This window comes from Marmota monax, unplaced genomic scaffold, assembly GCF_021218885.2.
Source record: "Marmota monax isolate L192 unplaced genomic scaffold, Marmota_monax_Labrador192_F-V1.1 WCK01_AAM20220418_F8-fsc00092, whole genome shotgun sequence".
Lineage (NCBI taxonomy): Eukaryota > Metazoa > Chordata > Mammalia > Rodentia > Sciuridae > Marmota > Marmota monax.
In genome coordinates, this window is record NW_026692583.1 from 1,064,644 (window position 1) to 1,091,302 (window position 26,659).

At 46.1% G+C, this 26,659-nt stretch overlaps 2 protein-coding genes across 5 annotated transcripts in view; both read right to left on the bottom strand.

The window, feature by feature from the left end:
- Positions 1-5,529, bottom strand: part of Dnah10 (dynein axonemal heavy chain 10) — a 115,489-nt gene extending 109,960 nt beyond the window's left edge. The window contains exons 1-2 of one of the 2 annotated variants that reach the window (XM_058579786.1): positions 5,242-5,529; positions 2,360-2,431 (exon numbers count right to left, since the gene is read on the bottom strand). In XM_058579786.1, coding sequence (XP_058435769.1) covers positions 2,360-2,431; positions 5,242-5,455 — 286 coding nt within the window. In that variant the 5' untranslated portion in view covers positions 5,456-5,529. The remainder of the gene's footprint in view (positions 1-2,359; positions 2,432-5,241) is intronic. The other variant, XM_046446020.2, reaches the window with a different exon arrangement.
- A 394-nt stretch (positions 5,530-5,923) lies between these two features.
- The window catches only part of Atp6v0a2 (ATPase H+ transporting V0 subunit a2), a 34,131-nt gene continuing 13,395 nt past the window's right edge, over positions 5,924-26,659 (bottom strand). For 2 of the 3 annotated variants that reach the window (XM_046446025.2, XM_058579788.1), the window contains 13 exons: positions 25,188-25,281; positions 24,048-24,260; positions 22,543-22,693; positions 22,165-22,301; positions 21,730-21,917; positions 21,542-21,632; positions 18,934-19,052; positions 17,645-17,855; positions 15,274-15,393; positions 13,687-13,806; positions 11,778-11,895; positions 10,157-10,328; positions 5,924-9,134 (listed from right to left, as the gene is read on the bottom strand). In XM_046446025.2, the coding sequence (XP_046301981.1) occupies positions 9,029-9,134; positions 10,157-10,328; positions 11,778-11,895; positions 13,687-13,806; positions 15,274-15,393; positions 17,645-17,855; positions 18,934-19,052; positions 21,542-21,632; positions 21,730-21,917; positions 22,165-22,301; positions 22,543-22,693; positions 24,048-24,260; positions 25,188-25,281 (1,840 nt within the window). In that variant the 3' untranslated portion in view covers positions 5,924-9,028. The remainder of the gene's footprint in view (positions 9,135-10,156; positions 10,329-11,777; positions 11,896-13,686; positions 13,807-15,273; positions 15,394-17,644; positions 17,856-18,933; positions 19,053-21,541; positions 21,633-21,729; positions 21,918-22,164; positions 22,302-22,542; positions 22,694-24,047; positions 24,261-25,187; positions 25,282-26,659) is intronic. The other variant, XM_058579787.1, reaches the window with a different exon arrangement.

Here is a 26,659-nt window from a genome sequence, read left to right on the forward strand (position 1 = left end):
CCTTTATTTTATTTATTTATCTTTATGTGGTGCTGAGGATGGAACCCAGCGCCTCACACATGCTAGGCAAGTGCTCTACCATTGAGCCACAACCCTATGTGGTTTTTTTTTATATTTTTATTAGTTGTTGATGGATCTTTATTTTATTTACTTATTTATATGCAGTACTGAGAATTGAATCCAGTGCCTCCCACATGCTAGGCAAGAGTGCCACCACTAAGCTACAATCTTAGCCCCAATGTGTGTGTTTTTTTTAACCAATGAATCCTCTTACAAGTTCGACTTACATAACAACTGAGGAGAGGTGTACTTCATTAGAAATCAATATGTGCATGCACATGCGTGTCCCAACTACAGGGTCCAAGGTGTGATTCCCTGAGGCTTATATTTAAGAGAACTTTAGCCAACAGGTCAGTGGGTATGCCTTTTTCTCATAATGAGACTAAAACTCAATGGGGAGGGGAGTGAAAAGAAAGTAGTCTAAATAAAAAGAAGACCACTCTCCTGGGTCCACAGTGACCAAGGTCAGCTCAGAAACCTGGGAGTCTCAGTTCTGAGAGTTTCCAACAAGGCAGGACCTTGCAGAGTAGGAGAGATTCCCTTGAGAACCCTGATCCCTCTGTGAAAGGCCCGGGGCAGGGCCAGTGTGGCTTTGGAGTCAGCTCTCTGAATCCTGGTCCATAAAATGGAACCCTAACCTCTACTGGCCAGATTCTGGAGCCTCAGATGATAGCATAGTCCAGTGCCCAGCATGCACTACACAGGCTGGCAGAGGAAACTGTCTATAAGATAGCAACACCAACCTTATCAGGGCACTAGGAATGACCTACAATCAAAAATACATTGACTCACACCTGTAATCTCAGGGACTCAGGAGGCTGAGGCAGGAGGATCACAAGTTTGAAGCCAGCCTCAGCATTTTAGACTGTATCTCAAAATTAAAAAAAAAAATTCTTTAAGGGCTGGGATTGTGGCTCAATGGTAGAGCGTCCCTGGTTCAATTCCCAGTACTTAAAATAATAATAATTATATATATATATATATATATATATATATATATATATATATATATATATATACACACACACACACACACACACACACACACAGATACTCAATACATTTTAGAAAAAGCTAAAATGATGTTTCAGGTTCTAGATATTTTACCACAATAAAAATAAAGGGGGAGATAAATTTAAATGCTGACTGGGAAATGCTGGTGATTCACAGACTGAAATGGGCTTCGCCTCCTCAGCAGCCCCGGCCCAGGGTCCACTAGGACTGAAGACTCTGCTACGGCCCCTGGCCGCGGGCCCTGATCCTGGGGAAGCCCACCTTGCCCCACGTGTGTTATTAAGGCCCCGGGTTTCTGAGCGAGGCCCCCTCCTTGTCTTTGGAGGAGATCACATTTTAACAATAAATTCTCCTGAAAAAGTCAAGATGACTAAAGGAGACACCACAGAGGGCCAAAGTCCTCTCAGTCCTCTGTCTTCCCACGCCCGGGCGGCAGAGTGGCGGTGAAGTGGCGCTTCAGACCTGGGGTGCCGGCTTTCCTAGGGCAAGCAAACGTGATTGACAGCCCCGCCCCAGCCACGTGGCCTGCATCCGGGTTCTCAGCCTTCCCTCCCCCTCCCCGGGCGCGGGCAGGCTTCGTTGTGCCGCTGTCCCGTGCGTTTTAGGGGGTAAGGTAGCATCTCTGGCCTCTACCCGCCAGAGGCCAGGAGCACCCACTCACTACACCACACTCCTGACATTGCCCCACGTCCCCTAGGGGACAAAAATCCGTCCCAGTCAATAACCACAGCTATAGAGAACTGGGTCAGAGTGTGTTGCTCAAGTCGCAATATCACTGCAGCAGAAACCTCCGGAAGCCTGCCCGGGGTATAGAATGTCCTGCTGCCCCTGCCCCCACCCGGCCACAGCGCAGATTCTCTGAAAGGGCGGGCTGCTGTCGTTTGCACGAGGGAACACCTCCCCTGTGCCCTTCGTGATGCTGACAGAGACACTGCCAGTGTGAGAATGGTGCTTTTAAGTCTGAGCCGTGCTGGGTTGAACACTGTCCTCCAAAACTCCTGTCCACAGAGCCTGATCTTATTTGGAAAGAGGGTCTTGCCGATGGATAAGTTAAGCCGAGGGCCGGGGGGGAGGGCTGAATCCAGCACCTAGTAGTGCCTGTGTAAGAAGGGGGAGCCAGGCACACCAGAGGAGGTCCCAGGAGCAGAGACAGACCTCGCCCAGGGCCCAAGGGGGAGCCCGGCCCTGCCCACACCTTGATTTTTAACTTCGGCCTGCGGAACTGAGCAGGATGCATTTCTACTGTTTTCAACAGCCAAGGCCCCCTCCCTGCCCAGCACCGCACCTGGCCCTCTATCCACGGACCCACTCTGTTCTTCCTCCTCCTCATCTTCGGACAGGGCAGGCATCTGGTTGTCTTTAAAGCCACAGACATGGAAAAGGAAATACAAAACATATTTTTTTACTGCATGAAACTCCTGACACCTTTGCCCTCTGTGGAGTGGAGGGACTGGGATGTGCCCACCAGGAGCCTTGTGCACATTTCAGTGCAGCAAAAAAAAGTCCTGCAACTGGGGCTAGATTGGGGTTCAGGGAGGAAAGTTTGTGCTAACTCTGCCAAGAGATGAGGGATTTTTTTACTTGGTTATTTTTTACTTGAGAATGTCAGAGTTACCACCAGCCCCAAAGAAACACAAAACATAGAAGAGGCTCGTGGTTGTACAATATTATGAACATTTTTAGCAACACTGAACTGTATGCTTAAAAATGGTCACAAGAGCTGGGCACAGTGGTGAACACCTGTAACCCCAGAGGCTTGGGAGGCTGAGGCAGCCCCAGCAACTTAGCAAGACCCTGTCTAATAAAATACAAAAAGGGGCTGGGGATGTGTCTCAGTGGTTAAGTGCCCCTGGGTTCAATTCCCGGTACCAAGAAAGAAAAAAAAAAAAAAAAGTCACTAGAACCCAGGAAATGAATCTGCTTTTCACCTATTGCAGAGAAAAAAGATTAAATTGACACAACCCAGTGTCAATGAGACTGTTAGGAGATGGGAACCATGTCCACGGAAGCTGGGGTGGGACAGGCAAGGCCTCTGTGCAGGGTGGTTTGGCAGGACCCATCCAAATTGCAAATGCAATTCCATTCTTGGAAATCTATGCTGCAAAAATACCCAAGGCATGCAGAGGGGGGTGTTGCTGCTGCATTCTGGGTGGAATGGAACACTCTGTAAAACCCAATGTCCTCTAATCAGGGAATGGGTAATGAAATGTCCTTCAAATCTATAACTCTAATGGCCCCTGCAAGAGCAGATGCAGGGTGGGGCTTAGGGAACAGGAAGCTTGGTTTTGTCACTCTTCACTTTCTACACTTCTGCTGTGTGAATTTTTAAGAGACCAGGATTCTGGTGATACTGGTGTGGCTGTTTTTAAAGGTGAGCAGGTTGCTAACTGGTATGTGCAGTACAGCTGCTGACACTCTCCCCCACCCTCTGCCCTCCCCGAATCCATCTGTTTCCATTCGTGTCATTTTTAACTGGGAGCACAGCAAAGCTCTGACCAGAGAGATGCAGGATGAGAGAGAAAAAGGAAGGGGTTTTGCATACTGGTCCTGCTGCAAAGTCCTCTGGACACACCAGACACCCCCGGAAAGGATCCAATAAAATGGTTCAAGTCTCCTTGTGAATAAAGGCTTAATATGCAGAGGGTAAAGAGCAATATGGCCACTGCGTTGGAGAAGAGGTCCCTCTCCCACCTCTGGCCAGAAACCAACACATGAGGCAACTCTGGAACCTCAGAGGATCAGCAGCCTTGAGAGTCGCCAGGGACAGTATTCTCACATTCTCACCATATCTAGCAGGGAGGACAGCGGGCAGAGGGATCCAGAAACAGGTCACAGCTGTGAGGATTTCTGAGTGCCCTTTGGAGGGGCCAGAAATTAACAAGGGGTACCCTGTGAAGTGAGACTCAAAGCCCCTTCCACAGAGGACGGCACCTCCAGCCAGGAGTCAGCAGGTCTAAACATGCTGTAGAAGACACGGCAGAAAACAGCCGTTCTACCATTAACCCTCTCCGGTTGCAAGAAGCCAATGTCACACTCATTTTTCAAGGTCTTGGTGTATATTTTTTGAAGTATCAAGTTCCCTGACATTGAAGTATATGTTTAATAGTTCCTCCTGTGAAGTGTGTCCTTGTAGCTATGGTTTCACTTGGAGATAATAAGAATCTAAATTGGAAACCAGGTAAAACAAAGTAGTCGGTTGCAAAATTCTGCCTTGGAGGAAAAAAAGACTGGACGTTTTTAGATGCCAAAATATTATCAAGTGGTCATCTCTCCGAGTGCTACAAGCAACTTGTTATTGTTGTTTAGTTGTGGTTTTGGATTTCTCCATAATAAATACATGTATTATTTTGTGCAAACAAAGAATGAATATTTAAAATAAATGAATGGCCGGTGCCTTTATTTTAAAAAAATAATACAAATAAAAAAGTAAGTAGTTCTGCCTGGAACTGCACCTGTAAGAGGACTTGTGTGGGATCAGGAAGTCCTGTGGAGATGACTAGCACAGGAGGCGGATCACTCAGGCTCACAACTGTGTTCTGCGGTCCTGCCGAGTGTCCCCGGCACTCTTCCTGTACCCCATCTAACTCTGCACCAGCCTCCCTGCTCCCTGGTGTCCCTGGACCTATCTCAGAGTGGGCTGGACCAGCAATGGGATGGGTGGTCGACTGCCATGGAGGTTCTGGATCACTGTTTCGACCTGAACACTGAACCATTAGTGTCATTTTTAAATCCCGATTTGGAAGCATTACTTCTTAGCACTTCAGGTTCATGGAGAAGTAGAAAGGCGAGCTCGTCTCACCCTAGTGAGACGGGGTCAGGATGCCCTCAGGCCCTCCCGCCTGTCCACAACCTCCTACTGGACAGCAGCTCTTCGCCAGCTCTGTGCCTGCGGGCGAGGTGCTTAGCCCTCTCAGTGCCAGTCCTCCCATCTGTCGAGCGAGGGGCAGGGATGGCAGGACCCCCACCCGATAGGATTAATGAGTTGATAGGAGCGTTTGGAGCTATGCCGGTACACAGCAAGGGCTAAATAAGGGCTCGTTGCGGCTTTTCACGCCAGCTCCGCCTTTCGCAGCGGGCTGTAAACCCGCGCGGGCGGGGGCGGCGGTGCCCCTCCGGGTTGCCGTGCGCAGGCGCCGGTGTGACGCGCTGCGCAGGAGGGCGGCTCACCGATCTCCACCTCCACCTCCTCCGGCACCGCGGTGCGGTAGAAGAAGAGCGTGGCGGCGCCCTCCTCGTCGCTCATCTGGTTGAGGAAGTGCAGGATGACGTCCTCGGCCTCGCCATCGTCGCGGTTCAGCAGCTCCTCGAAGAGCTGGGGGTCAGTGATGCTGAAGGCCGAGTACACAAGGTCGCGCATCCACAGCACCCGCAGGTCGTCCATGGCGCTGTGCGGTGCACCCGGAGCCCAGCAAGACAGACCGAGTCAGAAGCCGGACGGGCGTCCGTGGCAACGGCTCCCCTAGCAACGGGCGCCCGGCAACGGCCGGCGCGAGGGCCGCACGGCCCCCCCCCCCAGCGCCCGGCCCGCGCTGCGACGGTGCGCCAGCCCCTTGGTGCACCTGGCCGAGCTTGGACAGTCCGGGTGGCAGGGCACCTGCAAGTCGAATGCCTGTTTTGTAGGTAAGAAAGCTGAGGCAAGAAACGTGTCAGGCGAGCTAAGGGGACATCTCGGAGGTGGCAGGACTCAACTCTAGGCCACTCCCACGGTGGACCCCTGGCACCAAAGGTAAAAATACACGGCGCAGAGCCCCCAAACCCGCCAGGTTCATTTGGGCATTTACGGTTAGGGAAAAGGGGCAGAGCTCTTTGGCTTTGCAGCCAACTAGGGCATAGTAAAGCAAGACACATCTTAAAAATATATATGTATTTATTTGTCATTAGCAAAAGGAAGTTCAATACTGATCGGAAGATGCAGATTTGCCCTTTCATGCATTTGTGGAGCAAAATACTAACTTGTTCATTGTCATTTCCCCTGGCAGGGAGCTAAGCCCCTGCATCACAGGGCTGACCGCAGGAACCTAGCCTTCTTGTTGATTTTTCCATCAAGGAACAGGTGGAATGTTCAAGGATTTCCTAAAATTCTAAACCAAAGCTCAGCCTCAATGGTCTGACTAGAAAAACTACTACACCAAACTGCCTTATGCCAGCATCTAAATAAGATTTCTTAATATCCTCCCTAGAGATACACCATGTGGTATACAAGCAAACATGCCTTTAAAACTTTAATACAGGAATTTATTGTTTTTAAAAGCAGACTGCAGAACTGCTGTTGGAGTTATTTTTTTGGTTTTGTTTTCCAAAATGGGTCAAACTCTTAAAAAGTCTGACTACTTAACTGATCAACAACGGTTACCTATGCTACCCAGAGTCTATGCCTTATTAAGCTATGGCAGATTGACCACTGAGGCCAGAATCTTGTAAAATAACCATCCCAAGTCCAGCACAGAGGTATGCACCTATAATCCCAGCTACATGGGAGACTGAGGCAGTAGATCACAAGTTTGAGGCCAGCCTGGACAACATAAGTGAGACCTTGTCTGGAAAAAAAAAATACGCACTCCAGCAATGAGGACAGCAGATAGGTCTTTTCAGAGTCCTCTCGAAGATGGAAAATCCACAGGGTTCAACCTCCTTCGCACTCCTTAAGTGACCATAAGCACTTCCCACCATTCAGGGTGAAATCATATTCTGTTTTACTAAAGAAGTCCCTTGGGTTTTTTATTTAGGACTCTTGTCAACACACTGCAGTAAACATCTGAATGGAAGTGGAATGATGTGACTGTTGTGACATTTTTCTCCAGAAAGATAAAACATATTTAGCATCAATCAGACAACTGACCATTTTTCCTCTGGATAATTTGCATCAAGGGAATAAAATATCTTGTAAAAATATACTCACAATTCTAGCACAGCTTTTTTAAACAGAACAAACAGCAGCCATTCTGGTAACATGACATGGAAACCAAGCAACTTATAAAGAAATAAAAGTTCTCCCGATATCTAAATTTCACCATTGTTAACTATATTTCCAAAGAGTTCTTTCACAAAAGTTAGGTTATTAATTTGTTTTTATATATATAATTACATTCTATATAAAAAGTACTACATAGAGTATCTTTGAAAAGCGATTCTCCACTCTTCATCCCATACCCTGAAAAGAGGTACTCATTGGAATTAAAAAGTGGCCCCATGACAGTTACTAGCTGGGGTAGTAAAAATTCCAGAAGATACTTCGTCCCTGGCTGACAGTGCCCTGAAGTCTTGGGATGAATTAGTTACCTCAGTCATTACCACAGATCCTTGGGGTACAGTAACAAACGGTTAAAGGACAAGGTACAAGGGAACGCAGCTCCAAGGGAAAAGCAATGGAACAGCACTGTTAGGGTTTCAGTTTCACCCAAAACAAGTGCCCAACATTACACTTTCCAGAGAAACAACTGAAGAGCAGGGTCATGTTCAGGAGTCTCATTAGCACTGTTTTATACTTGATAATTACCATATGAAGGACAAGCTGGCTTTGGGTAACACTTATCAAGCAGATGCATAGAGTCTTTACTATAATTTTTTAAAGGTTTAAACTTACAGTCATGGCTATGTCACATGATGTTCAGTTCATGACTCTCAGCAAACAGGCCATGAAATTACCTGAAAGATCCGCTTAAATTCAGTGCTCCCCTAATCCTGGCTTGTAATGAAAGGGCCACACCCTCTACCCTGAACAGGCTAGAGGAATACCAGGACAAACAAGCCTCTTAATGTGTCACTCAGTTTTAAGAATGTGAAAATATGTCAGATTTCTTTTTCAAAATAATTATCTAAAATCAATTGAGGTAAAATATGAAAAATCAGCATATTTACAAGGATATGGAATAGATCAAAATGTTCAACAGGAATGACTTGAATTCAGGCAAAATTAAATGTTAAGTGAATAGATGAATTTCAATTCAAGACTATAAATTAATGGCTTAATAATTGGTTTACAACTGATCTAAATAGTGTTTGAAAGTTTACCTTTACCCTTATCAGAACTTTATTTAAGAATTAGTCTGAAAGTAAAAATTTATACTATTCTCAAGGATAAGTGCAATCTCTTCATGGTAAAATATCTTAATTTATCTTTTTCTATAAAAATATACAACTATTACTTTTAACTCTTTCACTTGGTACAAACTCCTCTGGTTCAGTAACATCAGCCAGGCTGGTCACTGAGCTCAAACTGTACCCACATGCTGTCCTCCACAGCCACAGTGGGTTTAAGGCTCAATATTTAGTTGATCTTCCCAAACATACAATTACCATAATTGGTTTCCTGTAAGGATGGATAACAAGAGTCTTTTAAAAATATACAAATGGGATAACCATTTGTCGTGTGTTATTTTATCCCATTTCCCCAATTATTAAAACAAGATGAAATAGTAGAAATGATCCTCTACTGTTAATTCCAGATAGCAAACAATAAAAAATGTTTGCATATTTTTGATCAAGCAGAATAAGGTGAATCTTTTGATTATCCATCATTAAATTATTTAAAAAACTATGTTTTAACTTCAACTATTGGAAAATATTATCTGACAACTTCAGGTGACAGAATAAGCTCTGTATTTTTTAATAAGGTTTAAAAGGAATCAAGTATCTAAGACCATTTTCAATTAGCCATCCAAAATTGGCTTCTCTCCCCCGATCCTGTATTTTAAAAAATAACTTTAACATAACATTTGGCATGAACTTACACTTGCTCATAATAAAAACCAAAAAAAAATTATGTGTCTGAAATTGATAAACATTACAAAATATTTAACATATGAGGAAGAGGTATATCTTACAGAATTATTTGGCTACGTCATAAGGCAATCAATGAAGACAGAATTTTTCCTATCATAAATTTGACATATGTGAAATTCTATAACATGATATTCTCCATAAATCTGAAAGCTCATTGGTTATAGCAATATGATCATGCCACGTTGTCACCATCACTGAACTTCGATGAAAATAGACTGAATGAGAAAGGAACAAATTTGGTGCCTGCACCAACGTAGAATTTGTTCTGAAATTCTACCCTACAATAAAAAAATACATATATTAGTGGAAGATTGTGAAACAACATTTCTGTGTTCCTTAAAATAACATGTGTAAGTTAAAAAAAAAAAAAAAAGGTTCCTGTGTTAAAATCACTTCATTCCATACACATTCTTAGCATAGACATTTTTACTTGGAAGACACCCCTCCCTACGGTGCTGGCTTTCTAAGAGCAACTCTGACACACCCCACCACCTCCCAAGCTGCCAGATACACAGGGTCAAGCCAGATAACGGGAATCTCCTGTCCACTTAGGTCATGGATGCAGAGAAACAGTCGAACATACATACTATAAAACATTAAGAAATAAAAGGATTTTTTTTTTTTTTTAGTAGCAGGGGTTGAACTTGGGGGCACTTGGCCACTGAGCCACATCCCCAACCCTACTTTGTATTTTCTTTCGAGACAGGGTCCTATTTTGTATTTTATTTAGAGACAGGGTCTCTTTGAGTTGTTTAGCACCTTGTTTTTGCTGAGGCTGACTTTGAACTCTTAATCTTCCTGCCTCAGCCTCCCAAGAGGTTGGAATGACTGGTGGGCGCCACTGTGCCTGGCCATAAGACACTTTTTTTTTTTTTTTTAAATATTTTTAGTTGTAGATGGACACGATACTTTTATTATTTTTTATGTGGTGTTGAGGATCGAACCCAGTGCCCCACATACGCTAGGCAGGCGCTCTACCACTGAGCTACAACCCCTGCCCCAAAGAGGCTTTTATAATAAAGCAATCTGCTAGACTCTGAGGAGAATTAGAAGCCTGAATTATACATGATTAGTATACAGGCATAATTTGCTCTCACTTGCCAATAACAACATTTCAGAACCTACCAATAACATTTCAGAAAGAACTAAAATTTTAACTCAGAGGACCTCAGCCCAGACACTAAACACACGAAGAAAAGACTGGCCTGTGTTAGGCTTGAGATGGGTGGGTGGGAGGGGCTTCCCTCACTGGAGAATCAAGATTCTAAACAACAGCTCCTCAGCCACATCTCCAACTCACCAGTGGAGGCGTATGGCATGAAGAAATGCAGAAAGCCCTTCCATGATCAAGAGGATGAAAATTGTCAAAACTGCAAAGAGAGCAATCACCGGGAGCAGCAGCAAGACGCCGTAGGTGGTGTCCACTCGCAGGCCTACTCGCATCAGCATGGCCCACAGGACATCAGACAGCTCTGAAAAGGAATCATTTGGCAGGGTTCACTTTTTGTCAAAACAATAAAACTCTCTTACTGTTGGTTGCAAATGAAAATGAAAAGTAAATTCACTTTAAAAAGATTAGAAACGTTGAGTATTAAAGTGTTTTCTTTTTTTTTGAAGCGCACACACATATGCACACACACACCAGCCCCCTAAAGTCCATGGGTGCAGTGCTGGCGCTTCCCATGTGTAACTTGGCCAACTGAGCAACCAACTGGGGGGTGGGGGCAAGTGCCTTTTCTTATACTTGGCAAATTACCTTCTTTCCTAGGTTTTGATCGGCTTCCGACGCTGGGTTCTGTTCCTTCACAGTCTTGCAAATCTGCAGCCTCACTTCTAGGCCACCAGATCCTCTTTACTTATTTTTTTCCCCAGTGCTGGGGATTGAATCCAGGGCCTCACTTTGTCATTTTTTTTTTTTTTCCTTTGCTTCCCTCTCCTCTTGGTTTGCCAATTCCCTGTGATGACCTACTTTTTAAAACTTTCCTGTGGAATTACCACTGGACAATGAGGCAATGTGACTATGTGCGTGGACTGAATGCAGATGCAGTGACCAACCACCCACAGGCTTCAGAAGAAGTGATGTGACCGGCCTCTGATCACAAAGCCCAGGTGTGTCATCTGTGTGATCTGTGGACTAGAGCTAGTGAAGCACACATCACACACATCCTCACAGTGAACCGTGGAAACTAAAAATTGAACTGTGTTGCTGGGGAATAGGTGTTACTTAAATAAACTGCAGAAACTGAAACTCACAAAACATCAGAACCACGGGACTGCCTATGATCAAAACTGTCACTCAAGCTAGGCGTGGGGGTGCACGCCTATAATCCCAGAGACTCAGGAGGCTGAGACAAGAGGATCACAAATCCAAAGCCAGCCTCAGCAACAGCAAGGTGATAAGCGACTTAGTGAGACCCTGTCTCAAAGTAAAGTGCTGGGGATGTGGCTCAGTGGTAGAATACAGCTGGGCTCAACCCCCAGAACCAAAAATTAAAGTAAAGCAAAACAAATCCTGGGATTCTGCACTGTGTTAGGACCTACTTTAAATGAGTCACTGTGTTCCTAAGGCAGGAATAAACAAAGCAATGGCAAGGAAAAATCAGAAACAGTAGCAGCAGAGTGAAAGTGTCTATGCCAGAGGTCCCCAAACCTTCTCATTTCCCAAAGCCCCCACATCTCCAAGATGGTCTTCATGGCGCACCTCAGCCAAGAGAGTCAATGGATCTGCCTATTAAGTGGTCGAATCCATACAACTCGACAGTCCTAGCTCACACACTAACCAAGAGACAGTGCTGGTCTCCCTTGAAAACTTAAAATACCCCTCAGTGCCTGAGTTGTTCAAAATTGAAACGCCCCCATGCCTGCAGCATTGCAGTGGCCTCAGCAGGGGCTGGGGACTGTGGGTCTAAACCATAACTCACGTGCATGAGCCAAGCTGAGCGCCCAGAGCCGCAGGTAGGACGCAGTGTTGGAGATGCAGCCCAGACAATACTCAATGGAGTGGATCACTTGCGTCATCAGTATTTCTCCAAAATTAAACTGGGAGAGAGGACACAGAAGGTTAGACTGCCTCCAGTGCCCGCTTCCACTGTGGAGTGTGTCCCTGCAGGACCACAAGGAAAGCACTGGCTTCTGGGATGGCAGTGAGAACTGAAGAACAGGAGAATAGGCTGGTGGGTGAGGACAGTGAATCTGACCAGCCCCATGATCAGAACTCACCATCCCCTTCCCCATTCTACCGCCCCCCTACCCAAGCCTCAGTTTCCCTATGTAAATGGAGAGTGCAGAACTAGACGGTGATTGCCATGACCACATCCTCAGAGAGGGTCACAGGATTCCAGGATAGCCTCAGAAACCACCCAACACCACATGACAGGAGTCACAGGCTAAGGGGATGCTAATCCGAAGGCATGTTTCCTGGGTCGAAGAGCTGTGGAAAGAAGGCCCCAGGACACCAGAAGAGGGTCCTGAGGGCAGAAAGGCTGCAGGATACTGGGTAAGATGCCTCTTAAGATGCCCAGCTCTGCATTCTATTGTTCTATGATTCTATGAAATTATTAATAATCTCAAAATAAAACACTAAATTACATAATATTGACAAAAAGGTGGAGTTTAAGATTTTTTTTTTTTTTTTTTTTGGTTCTTAATAAGAAGCCCAGTAAGGTTTCCAAGAAAATGAGGCAGATCGAGGAGTGCACATGCTCTATCCTGCCTGCCCATGCTCTATCCTGCCTGCCCAGGGCCTGCCCTTTCCCTGACCAGCCTTGCTCCCCAGCCACAGCCATTGTGGACTAACCTGTGGCCTCCTAAATGCATGCTGAACTTCTGTCCCAAAGTGACGGTGTGATAATTATCTTTACAAAGATAATTAAAGTCAAATGGGGTCCTAAGGGTGGAGCCCTAGTCCAACAGGACTGGTGCTCCCACAGGGAGAGGAAGAGACTCCAGGAAAGGCCACGCCATGTACAGCAGGAGGCAGCCCTCTGCGAGCTGAGGGGGAGACCTCGGCAGAAGCAGCTGGCCACAGAAATCCTGCTAGAACTGTGAGAAACAAATCCCTATCATTTAAGCCAAACTCTGCTGCCTTTAGGTATGGCTGTGCCAATAAAGACAGCAGCTACTGGTCAGGATGGCACATGATGCCAGCAGGCGCATCAGGGCTCTTCCTTGGGATTTCTCCTACTGCAGTATTTAGATAAGAGTGTCTCCCCTCCCACTGAAAGACTGAAAAAAAGGGTTGAGGGTGCAGCTCAGAGGAAGAGCACGTGCCTAGCAAGCACAGGCCCATGTGCTAGCCACAAAAAGAGAATGGCTAGAGAAAATAAGCCCAGAGCTACCTGTGGCCACGGCTCATCATCATGGGACCAACCAGCTTCAGAACATACAGCAAACTTATAAAGAAAAAGCCCAGGGAAGGCCTCTCAGAATGAGAGGACAGGAACTACAACCAACTTCCTGAAAGTAACTCTGTTCTCTCTGATGTGAGTTGGTACATTTCCCTTTGAAATCAGTGCAAACCAGGTCACTAGTTCTCGCAGCTATGGAAGGGTTCTGACTGAATCAGCAATGCTCATGACACCCCAAGTCCCTTTAAGCACAACAAGCAATGTTCCCACAGTAGATCCCAGGGTAAAGGAGAAACGACAGAGTGATGTCCCAGACCCCTCCATTCTGTCACCATCAGTGTGACCCAAAGAGCACTGGGAAGTTAGTTAAAAGTGACCATTGCCTTGTTTTCTGAAATGATAATTATCACTTTTGTTATGATGGTTATCCCTATAGAAGCTTCATTGCTTATCTAAGTTTATCAATAGCAAATGAAAAGATTACCTCTTCACACATCATTTCTCTGCATCCATCTTCCATTTGGTTATTCCCCTCTTCTATGTCCTGGTTTCCCAGCAGAGAAACTTCTTCCTCGCTATCTTTCCTTACGAGCGTGTAACCACTCTACCAAGCAAAAGAGCAGAGTCAGAGGCTCTAAGATTACAAGGTTGCAAGAAAACCCAAGTTTCTTGTTTCTCTCTTTTTTAAAAAAAAATATATATATATATATATATTTATTTATTTATTTATTTATTTTAGTTTTCGGCGGACACAACATCTTTGTATGTGGTGCTGAGGATTGAACCCGGGCTGCACGTATGCCAGGCAAGCGCGCTACCGCTTGAGCCACATCCCCAGCCCTCTTGTTTCTCTTAATAATTCAGCTCTCTGAGAACAAAAAAGTTCTCTGAAAGAAAATAAGTACTTCATACTCAATAGAATGGCTTTTATTAGAAATAGAGCAGACAACGTTGGTAAGGCAGTGGGAAATGGTGAAATGGTGTGGCAACTCCTCAAAAATCAAACGTGCGGTTTAACCAGGCACTTCACTTCTGGGAATGTACCCAAAAGAATGGAAGGAAGAGACTCAAAGAGATGGTCACATACCCATGTACACAGCACCACTATTCACAAAAGACAAAAGTGGGAAACAGTCCAAGGTCCACCACAAATGCATGATAAACACAGCATGGTACATCCAGGCAACGGAATATCAGTCTTTAAAAGGAAATTTTAACATGCTAAAACATGGATAAAACTTGAATACGTTGTGCTAAGTGAAGTCAGAGACAAAAGGACAAGTACATGATTCCACTTCTACGAGGTACTAAGATTGGTCAGATTCATAGAAATAGACAACAGAGTTCTGCCAGGGTTTATGGAGGGAGGAGAAGAGGAATTGGTACAGTTTCAGTTCTGCAACAGGAAGGCGTTCTAGGAATGGGCAGTAGTGCAAGACATTGTAACTGTACTGTACTTGATGATTAAAGAGTGAAAACTAGACATACAGGAGAATAGTCAGTCTGAGAAAAGTTCAACATACATGATAACTGCTTATAACTAGATGGGAGAACTAAGTTCTTTTTTTATTTTTTTTATTCTTGGTGCTAGGGATTGTACCACTGAGCTACATCCCCAGCCCTTTTTGTTTTTCATTTTAAGACAGGTCTCACTAAGTTGTCAAGGCTGGCCTTGAACTTGCAATCCTGCCTCAGCTTCCCAGTTTATTGGAATTACAGGCATGCGCTACTGTGCCCAGCCAGGATACCATTTTCTACATTTTAAATAATTTAGTTGTATTATTTATTTTTTTAAAAATTAAGAGAAAAAGTTAAGAGGTAAAAATCTGGAAAAAGCTTTATAATTACAATAAGCTGTAAAGAAGGGCTGAGCTCATGAGCTCACACCAGGCTCATGGGCAGTCTGGGTCCACACATCCAGGACTCACAAGCTCTCCAGGCTCTTGTAGAGCAGGCGACACCAAAGTGCTAAATAAAGGAAGCTTGGCTTTGCATCAGCACCCACACCAGTCCTGGCATGACTGAAAGATGTGCTCACAACTTGGTGACACACACCTGGAGTCACACTTACCCGGCTCACACCAAAGCAACTCCGCCCATTGTGTAGCCACAACAAGAAAAGTGGTTTTCCCAAGAAGAGAACAGGAACAGACAGCGCTGTGACGACCAGCAGCACTTTCTGGACGTGCTCCTGTTGGTGCACAAGGGAGAAGATCAATTAAAATGTAGATACAAAAACACAGTCCCTAGGAGACGAGATGGGATTAGGGATTAGGGAAGAGCAGCCACAGCGTCCCTGGGCAAGGAACACCCAAGAGCTGTAAGCCACATGCTACCTGCCAGCGGATCCTTCCACTCATGGCCAGAAACTCAGCCCAACACCAGAGCCAAGGAACACAGCAATGACACACTGGTGAAGTATCATTTTGTCTTAGGTCAATAAAAAGAGTTTTGGAAAATTCTAAATTGAGTCAAACTCTAGCTATAATTTTCTAAAAACATCTTTAAAGAGAAAACAAAATGCCTTTTTACACAAGCAAAATGTCTTTTTACACTCAATTGTCTTGGGTTTTTAAAATTATTATTATAAAAACTATTTGAGGGCTGGGCTGTGGCTCAGTGGCAGAGCGCTTGCCTAGCATGCACGAGGCACGGGGTTTGATCCTCTCAGCACCACATAAAATAAATAAAAGAAAGATATTTTAAAAAAAAACTATTTGAGGAATGTGAGTATATAATAAGTTAGATTTATTTCTATACATGGAAAATATTGAAACAGCATTCAGAACAAAAGAAAAAACATAGTCTTAAAAACACAAACAGCCAGGCACAGTGGCACACACTTGTAATCCAGAGTATTACAGGAGGCTCAAGAGGCTGAGGCAGGAAAGTGTCAAGTTCAAAGCCAGCCTCAGCAACTTAGCAAAGCCCTAAGTGGCTCAGTGGTTGAGTGCCTCTGAGTTTTCAATACCCAGTAGAAACAAAAACAAGAACCAGGACGTCTGGGTGCAGTGGCACAGGCCTGTAATCCCAGATATCTAGCTGAGATGAGAGTGGCAAGTCTGAGGCCAGCCTCAGCACCTTAGCAAGACCCTCTCAAATAAAAAATAATAAGGCTGGGGATGTAATTGGTGATAAAGCACCCCTGGGTTCCATCCCAGTACCAGAAACAAAAAAAAAACAAGCAGAGCTCTGTAGTTGCTTAGAGCAAGAGCAAAGCAGGGGCGAGGTGCAGCTCTGTGGTAGAGTGCAGACTTGGAATGCACAAGTTCTCAGCTCTGTCCAACACCAATACCAGACCAGCTCGCTCCCTCATTTACTGCAGTTGGTGTGGCCGTGAGGATGCCGAGGAGAATGTGATAAACTGGCAGCGTGCTATCCTGTGCCTGTCACCCTGAGTAGCTGTCCCCATGTTAAAAATAGGTTCCTGGGGCACATGTATGGCTGGGCACAGGTTGCACTGTCCTTGCACCATCAACACAATGCATTCCTTGAGACACCCAGAGAGGTGGCAGCCACAGGCAAAACCACCTCAGAAGTACTGGGCTGTGGAGTTGTGTAGACCTGGGTTCAAGCCCTAGCCCTAGCAACTATGGAGTTACTGGGTCCACCATGAGCTACAGGTTGTCATCAGCAAAATGGATGACACCACCTGCCGGTGGAGCTGTTGTGAGAACTGAGAAGGAACCAACTATCAAGGGACATACACACACTCAAGTGTGCAGCAGTTGCTGGATTCAGGTAGCTTCTCCTCACTGATCTTGCCACGGGGCCTCTGTCCACTGAATGACCTTACACATTTACATGTACCTATGTAACTCTACATTTCTATAAGATAATGATGAAATACAACTTTTTAAAACCACAAAGAAGAGAAACAGAAATAAAAGTAGTAACTCAAAAGGGCCATAGAAATAGCTCAGTTTTTGCATGCACAAAGCCCTGGGTTCAATCCCCAGCACCATAAGCGCACACACACACAAAAAGTAAGAACTCAAAAAGTTCAAAGATTTCAAATGTGCAGCTTGCCAGTAAAGCCCAGAGCTGTGTGTGGAGCTTCAAACCTGCTTAAAACTCTCTCCATGGAACACAGAAAACTGGAAATGCTCCCTCAGGGGGTGCACAGGACTGAGGACAAAGACAGCTCAGGAGAGCAAAGGTCCCCAGGTTGGCGCCTCTTTGAACACCCGCAGTCTCTGCACAGCATGCTGAGTGGCACCTGCCCTGCCGTCCTTGGGGAGGACACTGGGCACTTACAGAAAGTGCCTGAGTAGCGCATTAGCACAGCAGACTGGCCTGCTCTGGTGACAGCACAGGGACACCGAGGCCTCCCAGGTCCCCCGGAAGGCTATGACCAGCACCTCCACAAGCTGTGCGGATGGAACAAATGGGAGAAGGGAGACTTCTGGGGGAGTCCTAGGGGGGAACGGGACATCACTCACCTGCCCTGGGTAGAGGCCACTTGTTCCACTTGCTGGGAATATGAACATGTTGATGAACTCAATCAGAATGCTGGGAGCTTCCCTGGAATTTTCTGCTGAAAACACGAGCCACTTATAGACAATCATGAAGATGAGGTATCCGAAAATGCAGAGCATGAAAAGGAGCTCCGGGATGGAAACCAGGAAGATGTTGAACTTCTTCCTGAAGTGCCTGGAAGACAAGCACCCATCACCCAGGGACAAGCGTAGAAGAGGCCAAGAGCAAGAGCAGCTGAAATTCTGACTCAAACAAGAAGAGCCACACTAGGGTGACACCCTGGTCTTGTGATGACTCACACAGGGCTGCAGATCTCCCCATGGGGGAAAGAGACAACAGTAGAAATGACCAAGACTGTGGTGCCAGACTCCACCAAACCTCCTGCTTTATTCCTTTCTTCAGATTCATTTCTTTCCTTAAAGTGAGGCCACAAATTACTAGTGAATCTGTTATCAAAGTGCTCTATCTCAAAGAGGCTGTTGTAAAAGTTTTTCCAAGTTTCCAATCATGTTAAGACTTAAGGTTACAATGCGAAATAATACCAATAATGTTCAGAGATGAGAATGAACAGGAATAAAAGGGTACAACCTCTTATTTTTATTCTACTAGCTCTAATAGAGACAAAGAGGTTTTCAATTTATAAAATAAAAAAGGAATATGACAAAATTCATCCCTGACTTGAATTTACATGGCAAATGTCTCCACTTGAGCAGAAGCTCCATCAAGGCAAGGGCTTTTTCTCCTGTGCTCTCCTGTACGCGGAGTCCCCTGTGCCTAAAACAGTGCCGGGCACAGGTATGCACTCAACAAACACATGCTGGATGAACCAACCCATGCCCACAAAATCTAAGTGATCAGAACAGACTTGTACAGGCCAAGGCTGGGGCTCAGAGGTACGGGGCTTGCCTTGCATGCATGAGGTGCTGGTTTTAAACCTCAGCATCACACAAAAACAAATAAAACAAAATAAAGGTATTGTGTCCATCACAACTAAAAAAACATATTTAAAAAAATTTTTATGGGAGTTCATAACCCACTTGAATCTATTGTATGAAATATGATATGTCAAGAGCTTTGTAATGTTTTGAACAACCAATAACAAAAAAATTTTGAAAACATACTCATGTAATATCTAATACAGAGCACACTGGGCTGCCCTTTATTCAATCCAAAGAGCCTACTAGAAGAAGCAAGGTTAAGAGGGCTTATAAACTTGGCATATAAACATAGCTTTAAAACGATCTATACTTACAAGTGGTTAAATATTCCCAGAGTGACACCAAAAGTCATGTGAATAATTCCTAAAATCACAGACATTTTCATTTTGAAAGAATTTAGGAAAGTGAGGCGATTGGTTGCCAAGTTCCAAATCTGAAGACCAAACAAAAAAGAAAGAAACCTTTAACCTCCTTGAAAAGGTAATGTTTGAAAGTTCCTCTCTTAAATGGAGAGGCAGCTCTCAATTTACATAGAACAGCATTCTGACTTTTCTCTTGATGCTTTCTACCTAGGAACCACTGATTTTCTCAAGCCAGGGCCACAGACTGTCAGAAAACAATCCCATCAAAATGAAACCCAAGCCATGTGTGGTGGCACAGGTCTATAATCCCAGCAACTCAGGAGACTGAGGCAGGAAGATAGCAAGTTCAAGGTCAGTCTCAGCAAGTTGGGGAGACCCTGTCTCAAAATAAAAAATAAAAAGGCTCAGTGGTTAAGGCCCCCTGGGTTCCGTTCCCAGTACCAAAAAGTGAAAAAACATACAATTCAAAAATCACCAAGTACAATGACACAGGTTCCTGAAGTAATCAGAAAGAAAAGCAAGGGACCACCCCGAGGTGCAGAAGCACAGCTCCCTCTGGCAGGATTGTCACAGCCCTGGGGCACAGGCCACTCTCACCCAGGCAAGGGATGCACACGCATGCGTTACAACGTGTTCACTGACATGTTTTCACTGACATGTTTTACAAGTCCATTACCTGTGCATTTTGTAATAATATAACTTCAAAAAATAAAATAAAAGCAGAAATACAGCAGGTGGCCGGCCTGTGCCTAGGCCGAGGGGCTGGGGCAGACTCCAGGTGGTGACTGAGCTTCCCGGGCTGAGCTGAGTGCTGAGATCAGAGCACCAGGACTGAGCTCCCTGGCAGCCATGACCCAAGCCCCACAGGTCCCCACTCAGTGACTAGTTCTCCTCCTCTCTGAAAATTAATTCCCACAGTATCCCTTCAAGAGGATTGGGAAATTAAGATGAAAACACAATCATTCTATTTAAGTTAAAATAATAGTTTAGAAGGAAAAGGGTACAATAACCAGGGGACCAGTCAATCTTACTGATTTAAATATATCCATCCCATTGGGAAGGGCAGGAGACAAAGCAAAGCCAGCAGCCCAGGGAACGACACGGGGGTGCCACAACCAGGCCAAAAGCACAGTCTTTTTTTCCCCCACCTGCAGTGCTCGGGACAGAACCCAGGACCTCACATATCAGGCAAGTGCTCTGCCACTGAGCCACGCCCCAGCCCCAGGTCAGACTTTGTATGTTAGCTAACACAAAGCTGGTGAGAACCACCTCCTGGTTGAGGCTGGGAACTAGAACACATGTGCTTCTTCACATCTTCCTGGAGAAGCCATGATGAGGCCCTAGGTGGATAGCAAGGACTCACGGGCAGGCGTTGTAGGAGCCACCCACATGTTTACAGGAACTGGGAAGGTCATGCCTGATTTTAAAATTAAAATAATGACAACAAAACCATGCCCCAATCTTCCCCTCTGGCCCAAACACCCAAATTGTATTCCTTGGTTCCTTTATGCAGAAACATTTCTTTCCTGAAAGGAAGGCCGCAGAGTACTAGTGAATCTGGCTGCAAATGGCTCTATCTTAAACTGCCATAAAAGTGTTTCGTGTTTCCAATTACATAGATTTAAGACACGGCATTAAATCATATGAATGTTTAGAGATAAGAATAAAGGAGCTGGGTGAGGTGGCGTACATCTGTAATCCCAGCAGCTCAGGAGGCTGAAACAGGAGGACTGTAATTTCAAAGACAGCCTCAGAAACTTAGTGAGGCTCTAAGCAACCTAGCGAGACTCTGTCTCTAAATAAAATATAAAAAGGGCTGGGGATGTGGCTCAGTGGCTAAGTATCCCTGGGTTCAATACCCAGTACCAAAAAAAAGAAGGAGACAAGATACTAGGAACTTGGAGAGTGCAGATGACAGCACACCCGAATTTTCCATTCTATTTGGCTGGCTCACTATTGTCCATAGTCACACCTGCCCCTCTGAACCAACCCCGGGATGGTTCCTAAGACTTCTCTGGAAGATAAAGTGAGGTAGGGGACCTGCCTTGTATACCCTGTGATCCTAAGCCAGCCAGGCCCCCTTGTGGGGTTGGGGTAAGGGAGCCCTGGCATCTGGGACAACTTCTTCACTCCCCTTTACAAACACTTCTCCCACTTCAAATAGCCACTCCAACAGGTACCACATGGCCTTAAGCTCCTTCTAGCTACTTGACTGCATTTTATTTCAATATCAAAGGGTAAATGATAATTCATATAAACAAAGAAGGGATTCAAGAAGCAGCCTACATTCCTGGCTCCTCAAGTGTCACTTTCTCTAGAACAGGAGAGGCTGGACCACATAGCCCTCTTCCACACTGATGAGGCCTCCCAGGTGGAGTACCACCACTCCCGCTTCATTAACGCCAAGTGCTGCACGAGGGGCCACCAATGGCCAGGTTGCTGCCACCCACAGTACCTCCCTCACTTATGAGCCTGAGAACTGGACCAAACAGTCTGGAAAAGGCTGTGCCAGTTACAAGGAGCGGGAAACAGAGCAATGGAGACAATGGAGCACACTCACTGGGTCAATCCCAAAAGGATAAGGGCCTCGGAACACTCCAGGAATGGCTGGGTCCAACTGCAACACCCTGCTGTGCCTCACGACGCTGTCGCTGTAACACAAGCAAAGGAAGCAGAGGAGCAGAGGGAGCGGGTCGGAGCGGTGCCAGAGGGCCTGTGAGCTCCCGCCCACCCTGGCCCTGCACTCACTTCCACAGCACCAGCTTCTCGTGCTCCTGCTGAGTGTGACTGGAGCTGTACATGGCAGACACGTTCCACCGAGAGCCAAAGATGTTGAGTGACTTGGAGAAGCAGTCGTTGTAGATGAGGCCTGTGTACACTGAGAACAGCCCCATGAGCAGGAGGATGTATCGGCCATTGAAAAACATCCTCAAGATCTGTGAAGGCAAAGCACCCATCAAAACAGAACCCGCAGGAAAACGTGTTCACAGGACAAACATGAATGCTGGCAGGTTCCCGCCACTTCTCCCAGGGCTTCTCAGAAAACCACCTAGCATAACAGACATCCCTGTCACTCAGAGGTGACACAGACACCACCCAAGCTAACGCTCTGGAGAAAGCCCAAGTCAGACAAAATACAAGACAGGAGCTCCCCTGCAGAAGGAGCTGGTGACACGGAATTACCTCCTGTGACTGGTTCAGTCCGGGACGATTTTCATTTATCACCAATAAGAGGGCAAATAAGAACATCACAAAGCCGTGGCCAAGGTCTCCGAACATCACAGCAAACAAAAACGGGAATGTAATGATGGTGAAGAGAGCTGCGGAGGAGGAGGAGATCGAGAGAGGTTTTGTCAGAGCAAACACACAGCTGCGGAGCCCAGCAGGTAGCGAGGCAGCCTGCCCAGGTGCCCCAGGCAGGGACAGAGAGGTTGCGCACAAAACCTTACACCAGGGGGACCATAGAGCAGCAATGGGATCCTCCCAACACAATTACATCCTGCTACCTCCAGACACAGAAGTGACCTGAGACACGAGGACTGACATATGCCAACATCCTACCTGGATTCACTTCCCTGTAGCTCCCAACGCCATAAGCATCCACGATGTTCTGAAATCCCTCGGTGAATCTGTTGGTCCGGATTAGGGTTGGGGGTGTTTCTTTTGTGGGGATCGTGTTCATAAATGAGAGTATGGTAGCACCACTCTCTCTCTTTTGTGCAAAAAGAGAAAAAGGAAGACATCACTATCCAAGAAAAAATTACTGCTATTCAACACATTTTGGCTTGCACTCTGGGAAAACTCCCTGAGTGGTTAGGGTGAAGTAAGAATCCCCCCATTCAAGAGGTACAAGGACAGCAGGACCAGGGGCTGCAAGAAGCCTCTGGGGCTGGGGTCTTCCAGGAGAAAGAGCGGGCGCAGAGAGGAAGCAGGTGAACAAGGAGCTGGGTGAGACATACAGAAGGAGGAGGCCACCCAGAGCTACCAGTGCAAAACTGAAATTCAGGGCTCTGTCTCTTAGAAATGGTCAAGAAAGAGGAAGTGAAAAATGGACAAGAATCAACCAAAATGCCAACATTATAATAAAATCATATATGTAGTATTTTCCTTCAGTGTTTACAATTCTTCTGAAACACTTACTGATTTGTAATGAAAAAATGGAGCCAACAGGGCCCAGGTTGTGGCTCAGTGGTAGAGCATTTGCCTAGCATTTGCCTAACATGTGTGAGGCACTGGGTTCATTCCCTGGCACCACATAAAAAAATAAATAAAATAAAGGTATTGTGTCCATCTACAACTAAAAAAATGTATTAAAAAAAAAAGGAGCCAACAGAAAACAGTAAGAAAAACACCAGCAGGGCAAAGGAAATAGATAGTTCATACACAAAAAGAAAAAAAAAAGTCAAAGTCTCCTGAGCTCAGAAGGTGCTGGCCCAACTGGTGGGACGAGAATCGCGGCAGCTGGCACCACCACCCAGCCGACCAGCCAGGCCACCATGAAGTCCTCCCCACTGGAAGATCGGCACATGTGTAAACTCCAGGTCAAGTGTTAGTCACTGCCAAGGTATTTATAACTTGGTAACTACCTAAATATACCATGGTGCACACATACAATCAAGTATTTGTTATTAAAAAAAAAAAAAAAAAAAAACAGGCCAGTCTTATTGAGTGAAAAGAACAGTATGAATAGCACAACTTTTGCAAAAAAGGAAAGAAAAAGCGTACCATCCATATCTGCTTATCTATGATTAAGTAACTTGAGACAGGGCAGAAGTCAAACCAAGGCTATCTCGGGGGCCACACTGGGCCAGCATGGCCGCAGATAGGAGGAAGCCACTTCCCTGGCTCTTTTCTTTTTAATGTATTTCTCTTTACTTGTAAACTATGTGAATATATGATTTGTTCAAAAGAGCGACTTCGAATGCGTGGATACACATGTGTCCTGGAATGGCCAGATCTCCACAGCTGCAGCTCAAGAGTAAGAGTCCAGTCAGGGCCTTCCCAGCTTCATGAGCATCTCCTCCCCGCAACAGCCTCTAGTGGTCCCAGCGGGCAGGCAGCCTTACCGAGCCCTCCTCTAGCGCCCGGCGCAGGTCACGCAGATCAGCCTCAGGACACCAGACCTCAGCAATGAGGCACTTGTTGGTCACGTCGAAGCTGCACATGTTCAGCATGTGGTAAATGGCTTTCATCTTCTTCACCTGGATGACTCTGCTGTACACCGACTCCGCGGCTTTACACAGCACTTGCCTCAAATAATCCTCAGTTTTGTGAAGCACCTGGGTAAGAGCAGACATGGGCTTTCGACAAGGTGAGCACTGTCCAGTCCTTGTCACCAGCCCCAATGTCCCTGGGGGAGTTCTCGTCCTGACGGTGGAGCCACCAGGCACTTATCTCCCATGGCAGCAGCCCCAGGCGCAGGGCAGCATCCACCAGCTCATGGTGAGCCTGGGAGGCTGACTGCCTCCTGGGAAAGGACCCCAAGGGCCCAGGAAAGGGAAGGTGGTGTCCTCACTGTGGCAGTGTGACAGCTGGCTGGGCCCTGATGGCCTCCTGGACTCCCGCCCAGCCTCCCAGCACTGGAAGCCCCGGATTCCCATCCCTCCCTTCTGCCAAGAAATTCCCTTTTGCTTAAGCGAGTCTGACTCTGCTTCTTGCCACCTGCTCAGGGCCCTCGCTGACATCGGAAGAAACTCAACGTTAAACAGTGCAGGTAAAATGACACCCAGACCTCAGTGAAGCCTGCCTGTCATTTGTGGTCAAGGATGCCCATTCGATGTATCAAAGATGACCACAGAATCTTTTTTGAAAGTCCCAAAATTACTCTGTAGGTTTCTAACAGGCTGCTAGAAAGGAACATCCCTGAACAAAGGGACATTCCCATCTCCTAATCTGCCTTCCTTATTTCATGTTAAAAGAGAGCGAAGGGGGGATAGTAGAGGATAGGAAAGGCAGCAGAATACAACAGACACTAGTATGGCAATATGTAAATCAATGGATGTGTAACTGATGTGATTCTGCAATCTGTATATGGGGTAAAAATGGGAGCTCATAACCCACTTGAATCAAATTGTGAAATATGATATATCAAGAACTATGTAATGTTTTGAACAGCCAACAATAAAAAATTAAAAAAAAAAAAAAGAGAGCGAAGACTGTTGAATGTTCCACCCCTGAGATAAGGAGGCAGGTGCAGGTCTACTCACAGTGTAGAGATCCTGGATCCGAGTATTCAGCCCCTCCTGAATCTCCTTTCGCTCCTCAACAGTGTTTGGATAGGGGTAAATGTGGCAGTGGTAACTAGGGGACAGAATTAAACATGGCTTCATGTCAGCAAGACTAGAAGAGCTACTTCCAACACAAGAACCAGGGTCAATCTCCACCAGGCACATCCCCTTCCAGGGTGGAAGGAAGAGCAGCCCTCGGGGAAAATGATGTGGGCACAGCCTGCCAGGGCAAGATCTCACGCAGACACGCAACAGCACTGCTGAACTGAACAGGCTTGGCAAGCTTGCTCTGGATCCAAATTCCACTCCTGCCCCAGGGATTTGGGAAGCATGTTTCCAATCTATCCAATCCCAACTTTCTGAGACTCACCAACACTGAGGCTGGAAACACAGAGCCAAGGAGTGCACACGCACCAGACAAAAGGTGGGGTGAGGTCTGGCTCAGGAGCGATGGCCTTGGTATCTGTGCCTCCCTGACCTTAGGAGCCAGTGTTCTCCCAGGGGCCCCTGACACCCAGACCACACTAGGAAATGCTGGCTGTCCCCAAACTGCAATTGCTCCCACAACACCTTCATATATTTTTTGTTATTATATTGACTCTTTTGGTACCAAGGATTAAACCCAAGCATGCTCTACTGCTGAGCCACATTTCCAGTCTATTTTATTCTGAGATAGCATCTTGCTAAGTTGCCCTACCTGGCCTCAAACTTGAGATCCTCCTCAGTCTCAGAGTCACTGGGATCACAGGTGTGGCCACCACACCAATCACACCAACACATCACCCTAACATGCTAATCCACACTGAGCATTCTGCCTTTGGAAACTTAAATCCTCACTCCAGCCTTCTCCTGAGCAATGACACCTGTGATATCAGGGTCTGCTGAGCTGCAAGTAGCTTTTCTAACCAATGTGACAATATATACTTATTAAAACAACAAAAAGCTTGTCCAGCTGACACCCCAAAATTACTAGCTATATGATTAGTGAGAACCAAACTGGTAAATAGGAAATACCCAAGCCTTACCCCCTCCCTCAGGAAACAAAGAACTCACAGGATCTTACATGCTCACTGGAAGGACACGAGGGGGTCCTGTGGGGTTTTGTCTGGCATTTTGCTAAGTGTCCCCTTGGTGACAGGGAGAAGCCACAGACTGCTTCTCATGCGACACAACTCCATGTCCTGGAGGCTGGTGCCATTGGATGCTTTTCACCTGCACTACCTCAGTGAGTCCTGTCAGCCTTAACAGAAAAGAATTACTGCTGCCTTTTATGAATGAGAAAACCAAAGCTGTCACCTTGTCCAACTCAGCCCAGTGAGACAGGGGCCAGGTGAGGTGAGCCAGGCAGCCCACTCTGAGCCCACACTTCCCTTTCCACCACAACCCCCAACGAGGCAGAGGAGAAACTGCCCCAGGGACACTGTGTGCTCAGCTGTGACAGGGAGCCTGAC